Source organism: Octopus bimaculoides, chromosome 3 (assembly GCF_001194135.2).
Source record: "Octopus bimaculoides isolate UCB-OBI-ISO-001 chromosome 3, ASM119413v2, whole genome shotgun sequence".
Taxonomy (NCBI): Eukaryota; Metazoa; Mollusca; class Cephalopoda; order Octopoda; family Octopodidae; genus Octopus; species Octopus bimaculoides.
The window spans coordinates 103,128,128-103,148,064 of NC_068983.1; the positions used below are offsets into that span (position 1 = coordinate 103,128,128).

General features: G+C 37.9%; 1 protein-coding gene across 2 annotated transcripts in view; it reads right to left on the reverse strand.

Annotated features, from left to right (window-relative positions):
* LOC106878241 (cAMP-dependent protein kinase regulatory subunit) overlaps window positions 1-19,937 on the reverse strand; it is a 57,205-nt gene that overhangs the window by 24,901 nt on the left and 12,367 nt on the right. For both annotated transcript variants that reach the window (XM_014927411.2, XM_014927410.2), the window contains exon 2: window positions 15,471-15,558. In XM_014927411.2, the coding sequence (XP_014782897.1) occupies window positions 15,471-15,558 (88 nt within the window). The remainder of the gene's footprint in view (window positions 1-15,470; window positions 15,559-19,937) is intronic.

Genomic DNA, 19,937 nt, shown 5'->3' on the forward strand with positions numbered 1-19,937 from the left:
GGAAGAAAGGTTCTTCTCTCTATCTGGTGGGGTTGCAAAGGAGTAATTCACTTTGAATTGTTACCACCTAATGTAACAATCAATGCTCAAGTCTATTGTCAGCAATTAGAGTGTTTGAACCTAGCTTTGAAAAAAAAAAGACCCGCTTTTGTGAATCGAAAAGGAGTGATGTTTCATCAAGACAATGCGCGACCCCATACTGCAAAAATCACACCACAGAAGATCGAAGAGCTTGGTTGGGAAAAAATTCCTCATCCACCTTATTCTCCTGACCTTGCTCCTTCAGACTACCATTTGTTTCGTAGTTTACAGAATCATTTGGGGCAATTACTTTCGCAAGCCAGGAGGAGGTCGAAACTGATATTTCAGAGTTCTTCGCTTTGAAACCAAAAGAGTTTTACATTGATGGGATTAAAAAGCTTGTGAATAGATAGAAGGAAGTCATAGATAATCAGGGAAAGTACATTGATGATAAAATTTCAATTAAATATAACATTTGATCATTTGTTTTCTTTATTCAAAATTCGGACAGACCTGATATTATCATTAAGGTGGCTAGCAGGCAGAATCATGAATTGTTAGAAAGTTGGAAAAAAATGCTTCGCAGTATTTCTTTCTGGCTGTTTACGCTTTGTATTCAAATTTTACTGAGGTCAACATCGCCTTTCATTGTTTGGGGGTTTATAAAATAAAGTACAAACCAATGGGGTCGATGTAATCGATTAAAGCTGCATCACACAAAAAAAAAATGTTGGTTATGTATCTAAATTATCAACAATTATTAATACTTTGTTTCCCAACCCCATTTATTGTTGATCACTTTTGTGGCACCGTTGTTCCATAATAAATTTGTCACTAGAAAAGGATACTTGTGGTGCTCCCTTTCTTTAATGCCCTTAGTACGTGCTCATTGTGCTTAACGCTTAATCCGAGTATGGTAGGAACCTTAACAGCATTAATTTACTAAATTTTTCTGTTTCTAGCGCACGTGAATTACACCACCAAGTCTCTAGAAACAAATGATTATTTGTGCCTATTAACCTGTATATCTATTCTTGTTGTTTTCATTAAGTTTGTTGGAAAGTCTGTCTACTTAGCGTTATACACCAGTCCCTTTCACCCTATCTTTCTCTACCTCATATATCTATCTATCTATCTATCTATCTATCTATCTATCTATCTATCTATACACACACACACACACACATAGATATATTAATAATAATAAAGTGTATGAAGACTTGTACACCCACAGAATTTATTTTATAGTTATATACAGCATATTATGAGGACATACACATGTTTCCGGTGCAGCGACTACTCAATGCTGCAAATGCAACCTTACAAACTGTGAGTAGTCGCTGCAGCGGAAACACGTGTAGGTCATTATAATATGCTGTATATAACCATAAAATAAATTTTATTGATGCTCAATTCTCCATACTCTTTATCATTATCAATATTTATATATACTCCAGACAATTTTTACCGTCCAGCGTAGAATACACGGAATTACCCATCGGAAGAATTCACGGAGTGACTAACAACTAAATATAGACACAGGCGTTGGATACTGATCGTTGTGGTTAGCCGTCAACTAGAACTCAGCTGAGAGCTAATACGGTTTCCGCCCGGATAATATATCCCTCCAAACTCATACATACATACATACATACATACATACATATATATATATATATATATATATATATATATATATATATATATATATATATATATATATATATATATATATATGCGAGTAAAAATAAATACAAAAAAGGTGGGTTTTTTGTATGATTGTGTATAGAGGAATATATTATTTTGTTTAAAAGAGTTCCAACACTGTTTTTTTATGTTTTATTTATATTCCTGCAGAACCAATGTGGGGTATAGAATATGGAATATACAATATATAATATAATATACAATATATAATATAAAATAAAATAAAATAAAAATGGATGGCACCATGAAAGAAAGTATTGAATGTAGATGAAATATTGAGTGTTCAATATAAAGGATCAAATATATAAATATATAAATATAAATATATAAAGGCGACTCGAGTTTCAGGGCTATTTCCCTTCGAAGGGAAATGATGGCTTTATTATGCAGTTTATACTATGTGTGACGAAACTCAGTTTCTTCTCAGACAAATGCAGATACTTATTTTAGTTACCGGGCAAAGAACGAAAATCTACCTCAGATCTGTCAAGATTTTTATTGAGACTCTTGGAATTTCATTTTCGTGAAATGAAGAAGAGTAGAACGAGGTAATTTGCGGTTGCTAGTCTGGTATTATGCAATTCTGATATAAAATAACATCGGGTACAAATATGCATTTCATTGCTGTAAGATCCTTAACATACAATCTAGTAAAAGCCTTAGTCAACCCAACAGAAGGGTAATTTTTCCCCTCCATACGGCTACACCCCGGAATAGCGAATTTCTAATGAGTAAACAGTGAGATCAAATTCAGAGAGAAACGCAAAGACAGTCTAGTACTGCCTAATTCAGTATTTTGGTAACTTCCGCAGAAACATTGGTGCCAACCTGTAAGAACACAACCACACAATCCAAGACTAGCGGAGAAAATTTTTCAGTCGAGCGGGGATTATTTTTCACGAAAATAGGCTTTAGGAAGAATTGCCGTTAAAATTAAGAGACACAATGATAGATAGTTTACAGTATATTGCGGTTCTAATGGTTGTATATTGATTCGTTCGGAAATTATTTAAGATTTTCTAATCCTAAAGTTCAGTCATAAGCATATCGTAAACTTTTATAACTTTTCATCAGAACGTATTGTTGTATATAAATGAGATGCCTTCTGAAGTTGGAAGGTGGCTTGATTACTAAGTTCAGGACGAGTAACTAACAGGAAATAGAATTTAGTATCAAAGATGGAGTGATAAACTTAAGAAGGCCGGTTGAAAAGTTCATAGGCTGACCAAGATACTCTCATAGAGTGTATTTATTTTTCAACATAGTCCACACGATTTTTTCACTGGTGTTGTAGTGCTTGGATCTCATTGGTGGAGACGCTTTCATCTGTTGCTCAAAAAGTCATCAACAGCAGAGATCACTGCGATACTGGTTCCCAGCCAAGTATTTTTTTGTTTTTCATGTTGGGGAAACAGGTGATAGTCAGTTGGGGGCCAAATCAGGAGAATAGGGATAGTAATCAACCAGTTCAAAGCTACAGTCACGCACAGCAACCATTGAAAGCAAGGATCTGTGTGCTGGAGCAAGATCCTTTTCGTCAGTTTTCTTTGGTGTTTGGTTTTGATAACCTTTCGTAACTGCCTCAGCAAGATAACATATACCCTTTTCGAAGATAGTCAAGTAACATAATGCCTTTTGCATTTCAAATAACAGAGGTCGTCGCCTTCCCTGCAGATGAAACGACATTTGCTTTTTTGGAGCAAGTGAGGAGGGGAGTTGCCACTGCATGGATTGTCACTTATCCTGATTCAAGGAAACCAGCTAGATCTGCCTGAAATAATATCAGATTTTCCCGTGATATGATCAGCCTGGTGCTCTTTTGATCAGGTGTCAGAAGGCGTGGTACCACCGAGCAGAAACCTTCGTCATACCAAGTTCGTTATGTAGAATATTCTCAGCTCTCTCCCGGGATATAATAACTTTTACTATTTGATTTATTGTCAATCACCTGTCATCTATCACCATGTGCTGAACACAATCAATATTTTTCTGCAGGGCATCCAGACCTTGGGTCATCGTAAGTACATGTGATATGTTGTTGTTGGCACTCCGTCGTTTACGACGTCGAGGGTTCCAGTTGATCCGATCAACGGAACAGCCTGCTCGTGAAGTTAACGTGCAAGTGGCTGAGCACTCCACAGACACGTGTACCCTCAACGTAGTTTTCGGGAAAATTCAGCGTGATACAGTGTGACAAGGCTGACCCTTTGAATTACAGGCACAACAGAAACAGGAAGTAAGAGTGAGAGTGAGAGAAAGTTGTGGTGGAAGAGTACAGCAGGGTTCGCCACCATCCCCTGCCGGAGCCTCGTGGAGTTTTAGGTGTTTTCGCTCAATAAACACTCACAACGCTCGGTCTGAGAATCGAAACCGCAATCCTATGACCGCGAGTCCACTGCCCTAACCACTGGGCCATTGCGCCTCCACACATGTGATATAGCAATAGCGAAACTACTACATAGAATGTCTTAGTCATATGCTAAGGCCTTATATTTATGATGGAATGGTATCAAACCAAATAAATTAATTTCAAGATAGTTGCTTTTCATTCAGAATCTCTTAAATTAAAATGTCAACTAGTATTTTTAATGGCAATCAAATTCCTTTCTAATGTTATCCATTCACTTTATTTCATTCACTTTGACATTCCATTACATAATTCTTCCTAACTTGCTGACAGAAGTATCCTCATGCCTTCTCACTATTAAAGTAATTAACATTAACTAAAACTAGAGTCGTCTCAGCAGCATTATAGCCCCCTCCCTGTGGGCGTGTGGGTGGCGGGAAAATCACAATGCAACGGGCCCCACAGTATTTATTTATTGACAGCAAACAATAGCATACATAAATCAGAACTGGATTCCTAGACCCATGAGGCCCCCGGGAAACTTCCCAGTGTGCCCATGCCTTATGACTGCATAGAACAGACAGGGCTATAACAAAGAGGAAATAAGTGTTTCTTGTAGATTTACTCCGTCGATACATTTTGATTCTTAGTCGTTGATGTTAGACTTGTAATAAAGAAATAATCTTGACAAAAAAATAACTTTAAGAAAATCATGAACATCGTAACCTATATCAATTCTTCTCTTCTATAAATCAAAAGCCGTATGTGTATGTAAAAAAAAAACAAATGATAGATGTTAAATAGGGAGACAGGGAGGTGGGATCAGAAGGAAAATAGAGCATAAAATTGCTTCCTTACTACTTTTGTTATGTTGAATTTTTAAGCAGTTGATATAGCGTTTAGTTTTATATCGATCAATACCACTCTTCAAAATGGTGATTATCATTATAATCGAGTGAGAGAGCAATCCGTGCCATCAAAGTGACACTGGGGTACAAATATAAGAAGCCCAATATACCCATCATGGCTACTCGTCTGATAAGACAGGTAGCCATGATGCACATGCATCACAACCATATATGTACGACATAGGGATCTTATATCAAAATAAATAGCGTGTGACCTTGCAGCTGGAGCCCAGTTAAAACTTTCTTCGTGCTGAGTAACCCATTCCACTCAAAAGGTCCCTGAATGAGGGTTGTTTAAGGATGATGAACGAAACACTCGTGTTTCAAGGGGTGAATTGTTCGAACCCCAAAGAATTCCTCTCAACAAATGGCTATAATGTTCCCCACTGCTCCTGCTTGTGACCAGAGATGCACATATTGTCAGTCACTAAGGGACATGGTCAACTGGTTGAGGTCCAGCGACTGACAAGCAACTCTGTGGTATCGAACAGAATATTTGCTGTAGTCCATCTTTTTACATCAAGACAAAACATGTAAATGATAACACTTCCAATCAGTTAAGATCAGAAGCCATGAGAGCCACTGCCTGGTACTGCATGAGGGCATAATGATAATAATAATAATAATAATAATAATAATAATAATAATAATAATAATAATAATTAGGCACGGAAGTGCCGTCAGCTGAGCATGTCCGAGATGGGCGCAGGATGACGAGATGATCCTGCATGCACTCGTCCAGTGCCCGAGCATTGCTAACCTGAAGATTTATGATGAACACCTGCTGTCGCGTGTGGGACAGATCCGGCTGTCAACTGAATCCATCGTGAAGATCGCCTCGCTGCCTAACTTTAATCGGGAAGGAAAGGCTGATTTTATATGCCTCGTGGCCATGGCGAAAGAGATTGTGTGGTGGACGAGATTGAAGGGGCTGAAGACAAACACTTTTCTCTTTGGCCAATCCCTTTGGCTAAGTTTCACTTGAAAAGGAAAATAAAGGTAGAGAGGGAAGTGTTGTCTTCTAGTCAGTTTGCTGAAAGGTGGCTGAAAGTGGCGAGAATGATACGAGTAAACGGGCCTGCCCTGAGCATACTCCTGTAGTTGGAAAAAAGGAAAGGAAAATCAAGACACCTGCCCCAAAAGTCAGGGTACCCATGGTTTTTTTTTTATGAGGTTTTTCCATGAGCAGCCCTCGAACGTTTCCTCTCTATTGAGGATTACACATTGTTGATTTCTCTTTTTCCTTTTTTTTAAATTTTGTTAGTCTTGTTTACTCGCAAAACTCTTACAACACACACTCATACACATTCTTTGTTTTGTCCTGTGCTGTCCATGATGTTTTTCTTAAATGTAATCCCTTGTGGTTAAGAAAAAAAACACATTATTATTACTATCATTTTAGGTGGCGAGCTGGCAGAATCGCTAACACGCCGGGCGAAATGCTTAGCGGTATTTCGTCCGTCGCTACGTTCTGAGTTCAAATTCCGCCGAGGTCGACTTTGCCTTTCATCCTTTCGGGGTCGATAAATTAATTACCAGTCAAGTACTGGGGTCGATGTGGTCGACTATCTTCCTCCCTCAAATTTCAGGCCTTGTGCCTATAGTAGAAAGGATTATTATTATTATTATTATTATTATTATTAATAATAATAATAATGATAATATTGAATTACTCGAATTTAAATAACATCGATAAATAAAACCATAAAAAATTTAAACAAAAAACATTGACACTTTTTCTAGATGTAGGAAATAAATGAGAAGGATTTAGTGGTTTGGCAGAGAAAATGATTTTAACAAGACAATCACTAGCTGACAAGAATAAATAAAAATAACCTGATTGATGTATTTCTTCTCTAGTTCACTGGATGTGACTAGAATTCTCATTAGTATTCTTAAAACTTAGATATAAAAATCAAGATCAGTCCAGACTTGTAAAAAAAAGCTGTAGAAGTAACTTGAGAAGAATGCGTCTTTTTTTTTTTTTTTTTTTTTTTTTTTTTTTTTTTTTCTTTTCTTAAATGTCATTCTTAAGAGCGGAGAGAGTAACCGTAACTTTGTTCAGGCTTTAAAACGACTGATGGATAAGGATAACTGTGTGAGGCTAATGTATTTCATTTTAAGGCTGGAGTTTAGAAGTTCGCTTTGCAAGCCGATGTTTTTGAGTTTGATTTCATTACACGGTATTTGGGTAAGCGTCTGTTACTACGGCTTCGAATTGACCAATGTCTTTTGAAAGAAATTTGACAAAAGAAAACTGAAAAGCCCCCTTCCATTCTTGATGTTTCAAAGTGATTCGTTTCCCCAACGGCTCTCTGCGAGTACTGTAGAGTGGTATAGTAAGTTACTAGTTAATAGTACCAGGCAGCGCTGCCAGTGACTGTACGTTCGTATAAAACTGTACTTTTGGCCAAAATTTCGATGTGCTGTACGTTCAGGTGAATTTGCTGTACGTTCAGGTGAATTTGCTGTACGTTTTTGTGATCTTACCATTGGTTTTTAAAATTCAGGTTTTGACGCATTGATTGATTGATTTTTCACATATGCGTGTTTGTGAGCTTAATAAAAATAAAAGTACGTCCAGTTTGCTTTCGCAAACGCGTCTGCATGCACGCACGCGTTGACTGAGGTCAAGGGCGTCTGTAATTTTGGGTGGACGTATATACGTCCTGTTTACCACGCCATAGTTGTCATAACATAAGAAGTTTTCTCACAAACTGAAGGTACATGATTGTTTTGTTTTTTTAAGTTTGATAAATTAGACTCAATTTTACAGTGCTTATTTATACAATCCCGCCGTATCAATCTGAACACAAACATGGATTTCTTAACCCAGATTTTAAACGGTATGTAATGTGTTTAATAATTTGATTAATTCAAATAAAGCTTACAGAACTATAACTGGAGCAAGATATGAGTGATAGAACTTTGAAAACAGAACATTCCTCAGATAATGACCGTGAAGCACCAGATAAGAAGAAGGCTAGATGGGCATCGTATGAAAGAAAACTTCCGCAAAAATTGTTGTGCGATGAAAAATTTTCTAGTTGGTTGGAGCGAGGCAAGAACGATTCAGCTAAAGGTAAATGCATATTATACAAGTGTGAAATTACCGGTAGTTTCAGCCAAATTTTACAACATGAGCAGACAGAAAAACACCGCAAGAATGCAAATCAAGCAAAAAAAGTTGACCAATTATTTCAAGGCCTCATCATTTTCTTCCCATTCCAAGAAAGGAACAGCTGCTGAATTAAAATACTGTGCATTTGTTGCTGAGCATAATCTCCCAATTTCTGTTTTGGACCACTTACCTGGCCTTGTTGCAAACGCCTGTCCTGATTCTAAAATCGCCCAGGATGCAAAGTGTGCCCGAACGAAAGGCATATACATCTTTCTTAAAGCCATTGGCCCCCTACAGCATCAACGCTTTATTTTTAAAAAAAACTTCATTCATCAAAATTCTCACTCGTTATTGATGAAACAACTGATGTTTCAACACTAAAACAACTTGTCCTGGTTTCCAGATATTATGATGCTGAAATTCAAAAGACAGTCGACGATTTTCTTACACTTATAGAAAAACAGGATTGCAGTGCTACAGGTATATACAACTGTCTTCTATCATTTTTAAACGAACACGCTATTCCTCTGGAAAATTTGATTGGTTTCGCCTGTGATAATGCAAATGTTATGATGGGAAGCAAAGGAGGCGTTCAGCACTTGTTGAAGCACAACAGGCCAGATCTTTTTTGTGTAGGCTTGTGTTTGTCATTCTTTACACTTATGTTCATCAAACCCATGCAATGAATTACCGAATTCTGTCGAAGAATTGACAAGAAGTATTTATGCATACTTTAGTCACAGTCCTAAGCGTATCAATGAATTTAAAGATCTGCAGAAAAAAGCTTCAATTGATCCTCACAAAATCCTGCATGCAAGTTGCACTAGATGGCTGTCTCTCAAGCAAGTTGTGCAGCGCATTTTAGAGCAGTGGCCAACACTGCTGGCATATTTCACACAAGCAACATTAGAGGGTGGGTGTCCGATTACGGCTCGACGAATTCTCACTGAAATGAAGTATCCTCTTACAAAGATATATTTAGCATTTCATTTTAAATGACGTTAACAAACTTAATCTGGAATTCCAAGCCGAAGGCTATCGGATGCATAAGCTTAAAAAGAGCTATCAACGCTGGAATGTAGGGAATTTTGAGCAATTTCATCAGACCTGATTTACTTTCTGTCATCAGTGTGTGTGAGATTAATGTCAACTATGAAACGACACACCAACCATTAGATTGTATCTACTTTGGCGCTGTAGCTGAGAGAATTTTATACGAAAATGCTACCACCATTGCCCCTGATGAATTGTTGACTTTCCGACAGAATGTACTACGATTCTTTGTTAGTCTTTCAAATCAAATGCTCGAGCGGTTTTCGTCTTACGATATGCAGAACAATTTGGGATTACTAGAGGCGTTGGACCCAACGAACGTAATTGATGGAAGGCCAAGGTCAATTATACCACTTATCATGCGATTCGCAAGTCTTTGTGATGAAAAAGATTTCGAAGAAATTATTCAGGAATGGCGCCACTTGCTGTTTCACAAGAGAAATGTGGTGATAAGTACCACTATCCACTGTTGTCATCTTTTATGCTCAGTCTTCTTTCTTTACCACACCCCTCTGCATTGCTAGAAAGAATTTTCTCTGATTACCACAATATCAAAACTAAAAATCGAAAATGATTGAAAACTTCTACGCTTAATGCTCTTAGGTAACTTAGGTTACGAAATACCGATTGTACGACGTGGGAACCGGATGAACAACTTTGTAAAACATTATTTGAAACAGAAATTGGTACAACAGAGAACCTCCTCACGAAGATGATTTTTCTTTTTGATGTGCAAACATTTAACGTTTCAATGAATGTTTTCCAAATTAAAAAAATGTATAAAAAGTTCGTTTTGACTGTATTTGGGGGCTTCAGTAAAATTTTGTACGCTTTGAAAAAAACCTTTGGCAGCGCTGGTACCAAGTCATCTTCTGATTGAATTATATTTGGTTATGTCCCTTTATTTCGTCGGGGTTGTCTTTGTCTCTTATGAATGAATTACTAAGTAACTGTACCAAACTGTATTTTTACCGTCGATACTACGGCCATAGTGTATGCATGATGAAAACAATGGAAGTGAATTATCATTTGGGTAAACAGTAGATACAGTAAGAGACTTAATATATTAGCCGGTTTAACACCAACACTTGACCATTGAGTACTTTGGGCAGAACCCGCTATGTTGCAAATATTCAGGCTGGAGCCTGGAAGAAAATTTCTTTCTATCCTAGAAAATCCCAAGCAAAGTTATGAGTGTTGTCTTTCATAATCTAATTTGGGACAGCGTTTCCAAAAGAGAAATGGGTGCCACTAGAACGCTGATCATACTGTAGGCACAGTTACCTCTCCTGACGGTAGCTGTCTAAAAAGCCCGCCGCTACGTAGAACAGCATGTAACTTTGGGGTTCCGGGACTTGATCCTCTCTCTTGTCACCGCGACCAACAGCGAACGAAGACGTGACTTCCTTAGCTGTTGCATGAGGCACGCAAAAGTTAATAGTCTTTAAGCAGCTATAACATAGGATACACAGAAGCTGAACATGGCCTTTCACTTGTAAATATCTTTTGTGATTTATTCAACTTGTGCATATATGTGACCTGGAGTAAAAGCATTTAAAAGCTACAGCTTGGTTCTGTGAATATTCATTGTACAGTGGTCTTCCGTCGAATGACATCTTCTATTCCAGCTTTCCGAACGGAGTCGTTATTAGATGGTTTCACCACGGGAGACCACGACCATCTAAAATGGTGACCCCCGCGGGGGAATATCTTCATAATGAAATATTCATATAAATTGCTAACCCTCCACGTTCGTACATATTCTAAGTTTGGTGATCCTTCTTGGAAGAATTTCTGAACCTGTGGATACATGCATTCTTTTTTCTCCTTTTCGACTTTGTCTACGCGGCTAAACCGCCATATTGTCTTCTCTTCCAAAGTTTTTGGCGCCATTTTTAAGCGGGAACTGCTCATCACTTTTTCCTCGTGTTGCAACTGAAATTACAACTTTGTTCTTCCAAGACACAGCTTCCCAGGATAATTTTTCTTCTTTTCACATAAATGAAGTTATATTTAACAGCCAGTGTTATCCGGAATTCACACGGATAACAATTGTACAGTGTTCTTCCTTTGAATGACATCTTCTATTCCAGCTTTCTGAACGGAGTCGTTATTAGATGGTTTCACCACGGGAGACCACAACCATCTAAAATACAATAAAGTTTGAACCCTGGTTACAATATTTGTAACAAACACATTAGCTGTTTGATAATTTTGTTGTATTCTCCTTGAGTGGAGGCGCAATGGCCCTGTGGTTAGGGCAGCGGACTCGCGGTCATAGGATCGCGGTTTCGATTCCCAGACCGGGCGTTGTAAGTATTTATTGAGCGAAAACACCTAAAAGCTCCACGAGGCTCCGGCAGGGGGTGGTGGCGAACCCTGCTGTACTCTTTCACCACAACTTTCTGTCCCTCTTTCTTCCTGTTTTTGTTGTACCTGTATTTCACAGGGCCAGCCTTGTCACACTGTGTCACGCTGAATATCCCCGAGAACTACGTTAAGGGTACACGTGTCTGTGGAGTGCTCAGCCACTTGCACGTTAATTTCACGAGCAGGCTGTTCCGTTGATCGGATCAACTGGAACCCTCGATGTCGTAAGCAACGGAGTGCCAGCAACAACAAAATTCTCCATGAATTTGGTCATTCTTTAGATTTTTAAGAACTAAGCCTTGATTTAAATTAGTAAAACAGGTGTAAAAAAAGTTGTGGTTCTTTAGTCCGGGCTCACCAAATGTAACAGGTTAAGTTACAATTAAATTGTTCAAACTCTGTCAGAGTAATAATCAAAATGGAAACGAAAAATATTGCTTACACAATTTATTTGCACGCCATTCGCGACCTTTTCCATGACATGAGCTCTCCCTCTCTTCTCCAGGTCAGATTCAGGTCTGAACACAACTGATTGATTGATTAATCAAATGATTAATCAAACAATAGATTAGATTATTGGTTAAATAGCTAACCAATTAACTAATGAAGTGTAATTGAACTAGTGTGTGTGTTTATTATTTGTATAATGATCCTCCTGAGACAAGGCTTTAATAGTAGTCGGCAGTTCAGTCGTACAATCAGGAAGAGAAGAACGATGCTCGCAAACCCATAGATGTATGTCTCTTAGTGAAAACTGCTTGCTAGGAAGCGAAAGAGGCACAACGTGTGGAAGCGTAGGAAAATTGACCACTGATGTTCTCTCACAGTTCCTATTTATACCTATGGGTAAAACTGAATGTATGTTCGAAACCAAAGGGATATATATGTCTTGTCTATTATAACCTCCAAATGACCGTAGGGTTCTAACTCAAAGAAAGGAACCAAGATAAGTTTGACAAGCGGCCTCTTAAATTTCCAAATACTAACGCCGAAACAAAAAAAGAAATACCTCGTAGGAAAATCTAAATTAAGATTTCGATTCTTGACTAAGAGTTCAAGAAACGGTCTCTTACATAGAGTTCATATATTTAACTCATATGACAGTAAAGACTAACTAGAAGTAATATGCAACGAAGAGAGAGAGAGAGAGAGAGGGGGGAGGGAGGGAGAGAGAGAAACGTAGTCCTCAATTAATATTAATTTCATTTTTGTCCGACAAGTCAAGTGAAGCAACTGTGGACATGTTTCGGTGTTATTCTAGTCTCATCAGTGAAACATCGGTTCATCGTGCTTACCGAAGTAATGATGAATGCATTACTAAATAGATACACAAAATTGTACATTTGTTCTCGATACTATGCCCGCTGTTAAATAGATGCTGAAAGCAATGCAAGTGAGAGTCTTGATCCTCTTCAACCGACCTATATGTATCTTGTAATAATAGTAGTAGTAGCAGCAGCGCTGATCGGGCATAGTGTGAGCATAAGCCAGTCGCTAATATTGATTGTTCTATCATAAAGCTACGGCTTTCTAATCTTCTCAGGGTTAACTCGCTTCGGTATTTGCTATTGAGAAAAGCCGAGGAGCCAGAAACACGTCTAGTAGTCCGATAGAGGGTGACACTGATCAATAAGTATGATACATAGATGACAATTTTAGTAAATACTGCCTCGATTGCGTCTACTTTAGATATACGTATATATGTATATGCCTATGTGTGTGTGCGTGCGTGCGTGCGTGTATGTGTGTGTGTGTGTGTGTATTTTCTTCGTAAATCCTTTTAATTCGATCATTTTCTCCCTTCCAGTTTAGCTAGTCATTTGAGCTTGTAGGCGCAGTTACCTCCCTGGACGGCGGCTGTTTAAAATAGCTCGCCACTAGATGGCGCAAGCAGTGCTAAGATTCGGACACGAAGCCCTCGCACTTACTCTTTCGCATCGAGACACCGGAGCGTAAAGACATGACCTAGCTGGCTCTCGTATACACGCAGACAGCTAACAGACATGAGGTAGTTCACAGGAAATGAACATGGCCCTTCACTTATGAACTCTTTCCATTATCATTCAACTTGTATATATTTGAGACCGAGAATAAAGGTATTTAAAGTTACAGCCTTGTTCTATGAATTCATTGTACCGTGTTTCTTTATCGAATGACATGTTACAGCCTTCTGAACAGAGTCATTATTAGATGGCTTCACAGTGAGAATGGTACCACCTAAAAGCTGATGCTTCCCTGATTACGTTTCAAGATGTCTTTTATTCGTTTCTCCAGCGGCTTTGCATCTGTACTGTAGAGTGATATAGTAAACCACTATTCAGCCCTGAATAAGACTTATTTATCTACATCCCTTTATTTTATCGGATTTAATTTTTTTTTTTTTTGCTTTGTCTTCTATCCTTTTGGAGTCAAAAGTAAAATAAAATAAGAGAATACGAGTCAAGAGCTTATAATATTTCGTTTTCGTATTTTGTTTGCGAGATTCTTAATGTGAACCTGTGTGTTGAAACAGATATTGTTGTATCTCGTGAGGGATGTTATGCCTACAATAAACACACGTACTGGCTCGATTTCACTTCTTCATTATTACTAACCAATTGGTTAGCTATCTAACCAACTAACTAATTGATTGTTTGATTAATTAATCATTCGGTTAACCAATCAATCAGTTGTGTTTGCCAATGTTCTTTCTTGGCCATTCACGACCTCTTCAATGACATGTACTCTCTCTCTACTCCAGTTTCCCGTCTGAACACAACTGGTTGATTGATTAATCGAATGACTAATCAAATAGTAGATTAGATTGTTGGTTAATCAATTAACTAATGATAATAAAGAAGTGTAATTGAACCAGTGCGAGTGTTTATTATTGGCATAATGGTCCTCTCGAGATACAGCAAAATACTTGTCAGGAAAACGGATTTTATGGGAATGATGTGATCGATTAAATCGAGTCAAGTATTTGATTAGAACTCTTTTTTTTTTGAGCTCATAAGGAGAAAAGTAAAACCTGGTGAGATTTCTAGTACGGAGGTGAAATATTGTAAATAATTACGGCAAGACAATTTGTTTGTGGTACTTGATACTTGTAATAATGGATTTATGATTAGTCATAAAAAAACCTACAGAATGATATAAGTATAGCAGAGGTAATCACTGAGAAAGTGAGCCTGTATGCAGCAGATTGAAGTACTAGAAATAGCAGCAAATATATTCTTCAGGTTACCTCCTACAGTCTTATAGGAAAACGCATTGGGTAATATAGTCTTTGATATATATACACACTTGACAGCCACGGCCGTAACATCTTTGATCGTAGAGCTGCTCGACTGTACCATCTTTAAAAAAAAAGATATACTAGATTACGGGATGGTCACGACTGAAGCATCTTTGATGGCTGAGAGTCTTTTCGCTCGGCCTTGACCTAAAATTAAACAAGAACATTAGTAACATGTGAGAAGACAGGGTCGATTTAATGTTACAACAAAGTATAGGACTTTTATTTTTATTTTTAGAGTTTATCTTCTCACTTATGTTACTACTGTTCTTGTTTAATTTTAGGTCAGGGCCAAGCGAAGAGACTCTCAGCCATCAAAGATGCTTCAGTCGTGACCATCCCGTAATCTAGTATATGTAGGACTACGTTGCTTAACGTACCCTTTTTTTTCTTTTTTTAAGATGGTACAGTGTGATTTAAAGGAGATTTAGTGGTTATTTCTAGCAGTTCGAGCGATCACGTTGATCAGACATGGGTAGCTTTTTTCAAGAAGCGGATCACAGGAGACACGACTCATCGTCCGGTGGATCCCACTACTAAAAAATTTCAAGTTAATTTTTCGTGCCATTCAGAAAGTCCCGCGGACCGCACTTCACCCACGATTGACGTAAATGCTCCTTCGTCGACTCCTCACAGGATGTGTCATATAAATCAGAAGTTACTTACGCGTCACCTATATCTCCTTGCTTTATAATAACATCATTTGCACGTGACCTTTGGAAGTGGCAGTTTTTTATCAAGTCTTTCAGGATTTCTAAACGAAAATAAAACAAGATGAAACATTAGGTTTATAATTGAATTAATTAATTGTTTCCTCAAATTATTGACAACTAATACGAATAAAAAAAAAAAAATAAAGCAGGACTTAGATGATCTGCCAAAACATTCGTTATCTCAGGATCTCATGTCTATGCAATTAGATTTAAAATACGTTGGATGTATAAAAAGTTAGATAGTTGACATAGAGACTTTAGTCTCTCTCTATCACCTTTCAACAGCATTATATATGAAGAGACATTAGAATAATTTTACAGCATAATAAAAATAAGTTTTATTTTTTTGATGATGCTTGATTTCACAATTCCTGTCATTCAGCTTAGCAGCCGCTGATTAAGTTGTAATTTGGTATTGGAAGGTTAAGGGCTTCCTTGATGCCTGCCAGAGAAGCAAGTAGCTATCACCATCGAAGGCATCGAGGTGAAGTTTGCTTCGTTGAGGAGCGAGGAGTTGTCACGTAGAAGGTCTGTCGCGCAACTGCCTAACAAAGTAAAACTCACTCTTTAAGTACCAGTTTTACTACGCATGCGCACTCGAGGGACTTCCGGTGGTGAAGTCCCTTGCGCATGCGCAGAATAGTACTTCCTCAATGGCGGCTATAATTTCACGCCACTACAGATGTTAAGTAAGTAGACATAAATGGATCTCAGTCGCCTTCGACGACTGAGATTCAGTTGTTCGATCAATTGATGTGCCTGTTCATTGAGTTAGTGTGTGAATGGCTGAATATTCTACAGACACCTGTTCCTCTGACTGAACTTTCTGGCAGAAACAGCGTGATATAGCGTGTGACAAGGTGGACATTTGAATTACAAACCATTGTAGCAAGTGGGAGAAAGTTTGCTTTATGTATATGAACATAATTTATTGCTATATCAATACAGAAAATGTTCATGCGATACAAGAAAAGGAACATTCAGATGAAACATGTATGACAAGTGCAGAAAGGAAGAAATTCAATATTCGGGCTAATTTTTGTACATCAATACATATTCTTGTTGCAGTAGTGTGTTTTCTTCTTCCATCGTGTCAGGCTGAATATGTAGAGGTAACACCACCAAAGATCGGAATCACCCTCAAGTTTTCACCATCAAATGAGTTATATTTGTAGGCTCTGTTCACAAAAGGTTTTAGTCATACCACCAGAGTATTACGTGAACAACAGCCGTTGATTGAACCGAACAAAATTTGCGCACATGATTGACTTGTGGTTTCTATGTGGCAAAACGTGGGGTCGAATCCAACTGTTACATCTACACTCTTTGAAGTACAATCCATCCGACTGGCCTCCATATGGTTTTCGTCTACCAAATCTCATTCACAAGGCTAGGCTCGACCCATGGCGATCTTAAATGACACTTTCCCAAAATGCTATGCGCTGGCATAGAACACAAAACCATGTGGTTAGGAAGCGAAATTCATAGTCTTTTACTTATGTTATCATTGTATCTAAAAAGGCGATAAGTTGGCAGGACCGTTAGCAAGTCGGGCAAAATATTTAGCGGTATTTCGTCTGTTTCTACGTTCTGAGTTTAAATTCCTCCGAGGTCGACTTGAGTTTTTAATCCTTTCGGAATCGATGAAATGAGTACCAGTTGAGCACTGGAGCCGATGTAATCGACTAGTCCTCCTCCGCCAAAAAATTTCAGGCTTTGTGTCTATGGTAGAAAGGATTATTTTTGGATCTAAAGACTCTTTATGTTTTGAGTTCAAATGCCATCGAAGTCAACCTTTCCTTTCATACTTTCAGGGTCGATAAAATAAAATACTAGGAAACTAATGGGGTCGATGTAATCGACTTACCTACTCCCTTCAAAATTGCTGGCGTCGTGTCAAAATTAGAAACAATTGTTGTATCTAAAGAAGACCTCGTCATTGGGAAAAGAGTTCCTTAACATTCTTCATGGCACACCCATTAAAGCTGAATATATAAATTCAAGAAAAAGAACTTCGTTAAAACACAAAGGAAATCTCCACGTTCTCAACCATTTTGGCTCTATGGCGCATTTCGTATTGAAAGTAAAAACAGTCGCACTTCGTATGGAAAGTTAAGAAGAAAAAAAACGTTTTAAAGCTTAAAATTTTGAAGAACAATATGAAATGAACAACTATTAATATCTTTTATCTTTTACTTGTTTCAGTCATTAGACTGCGGCCATGCTAAGGAACCACCTTGAAGAATTTTTAGTTGAATGGATCGACCCCAGTAAAAGCCTGATATTTATTCTATCGGTATCTTTTGCCGAACCTCTATGCTACAGGGAGGTCAACACACTAACGCTAGTTATCAAGTGGTGCAGGGATGATGGACACACACACACGCACGCACGCACACACACACACACACATACACACACATATACACACACACACACAGATATGTGATGGGCTTCTTTCAGCTTCCGTCTTTCAAATCCACTCACAAGGCCTTGGTTGGCCCGTGGCTATAGTGGAAGACACTTGCCCAAAGTGCCATGCAATAGAACTGAACCCAGAACCGTATGGTTGGAAAGCAAACTTCTTACCACACAACCACGCCTATGAAAACCTTAACTAATTTATTTACAAATCCGTGCGTCTTCTCTAGTCAAACGACGTTCGCATGTCTTAACGATATTTATACTTCAGCTAACATATTTATCATTTCACGCACGAATGTAGCCGATAGCACGTTTCACTTGGAATTGACGTCAGCTAGATAAGCACATGTAATATATTTTTTTTTCCTTTGTACCCAAATTTGTGTCTAATTGCACAGTGACTAAATCTAAGATTTTGTGAGTTTCTATGGATACCTCGAACCGAAAAGAAGTTAAAATGACCTTCCATTATTCGATACACCGGTCCTGGTTAGGGGTTTAACAAGTAGTTTGCTGATGTGCACACTATTCCATTTTAGACAGTCAAGATCTTGATCTATACCTTAGTCTCAGTTGTGAAGGTTAAAGCCGGGACCAAGGTGCCGCGCAGTGGGACTGATCCTGAAGCCACGTAGTTGCGAAGAGAGCTTCTGAATTACACAGCCATACCTGTTTCCATGTAATAAACCTCATCAATTAATCATTGTTGGGTGTTTTGCTAATTAATGGTTTATGTGTTTTCTATGCAACATTTTAAAGGTTTACTGAGGTGGTCCAATTTTAGTTTTTCTTTTTGACACAAATACACTGTTTGTCTGTAGAATGACTTATGAACCTTACAAAATATCAAGAAATGTTTTTATAACATTGATAAAATATTTAATTGAAAATTATTGTATGTTATTGGTGCAGGTGTGGTTGTGTGCAATGTGGTCTTGGTTTCAGTTCCACTACGTGACATCTTCGTAAAGTGTCATCTACTATAACCCCAAGCCGACCCAAGCCTTGTGAGTGGATTTGATTGACAGAAACTGAAAGAAGCCCGTCGTATGCCTGTGTGTGCGTATATATGTATAAAAAGATAAAAGATATTAATAGTATGTATGTATGTGTGTATGTATGTATGTATGTATGTGTTTGTGTGTGCATGCATGCATGCATGTATATGTGTATGTGTGTATGTATGTATGTGCGTTTATATCTATATGTGTGTGTCTTTGTGTTTGTATTGGGTTTGTTTCCCACCACCGCTTGACAGTCGATGATGGTTTGTTAACGTCTACGTAACTTAGCGATTCGGCAAAAGAACCCAGTAGAATAAGCACCAGAGGTTGAAAAAATAAGTACTGGGGTTCATTTATTCGATCAAAACCCTTGAAAGTAGTGTCCTTGCATGGCCGCAGTTCAGTGACTGACACAAGTAAAAAAATAAAAGATAAAACATATCAAACTACGAACCTGAAAACATAAGAAATATGATTATGGTAATTTTAAGAATTCTTAATATAATGGTTTCAACTTTTGACACAAGGCCAGCAACTTCGAGGGGGAAGGGGCGGGTAAATCAACTACATCGACCCGAGTACTCAACTGATACTTATTTTATCGACCCAAGAATTTTAAATATATATATTTTTTAAATCCAGATTAATATCAATATCACCTAAAAAAGATTTTAAAATTTTTTTATAAGAATTTTAAAACAAAATTAAAACAAATATTTCTGGTGGTATTGACATTGATCTGGATAGAAGAGGTGTTGGAAGGGTGGTTGTAAAAATGAATGGGTGTGTTGTTTAGGAGAAACCTATTGCTAATGCATTATATATATATCTTTTGTTTGATTACGCCTATTTTTAGAACGTTTACGCAGGTTTCAATAGCTCAACAAACGTACTTGAACACGTCATTCTGATCTCATTCATGGTACTCCAAACTTCATTCATATGATATGACAACATGAATATATGCATATGAACGGTTGTGCGTGTGTGTG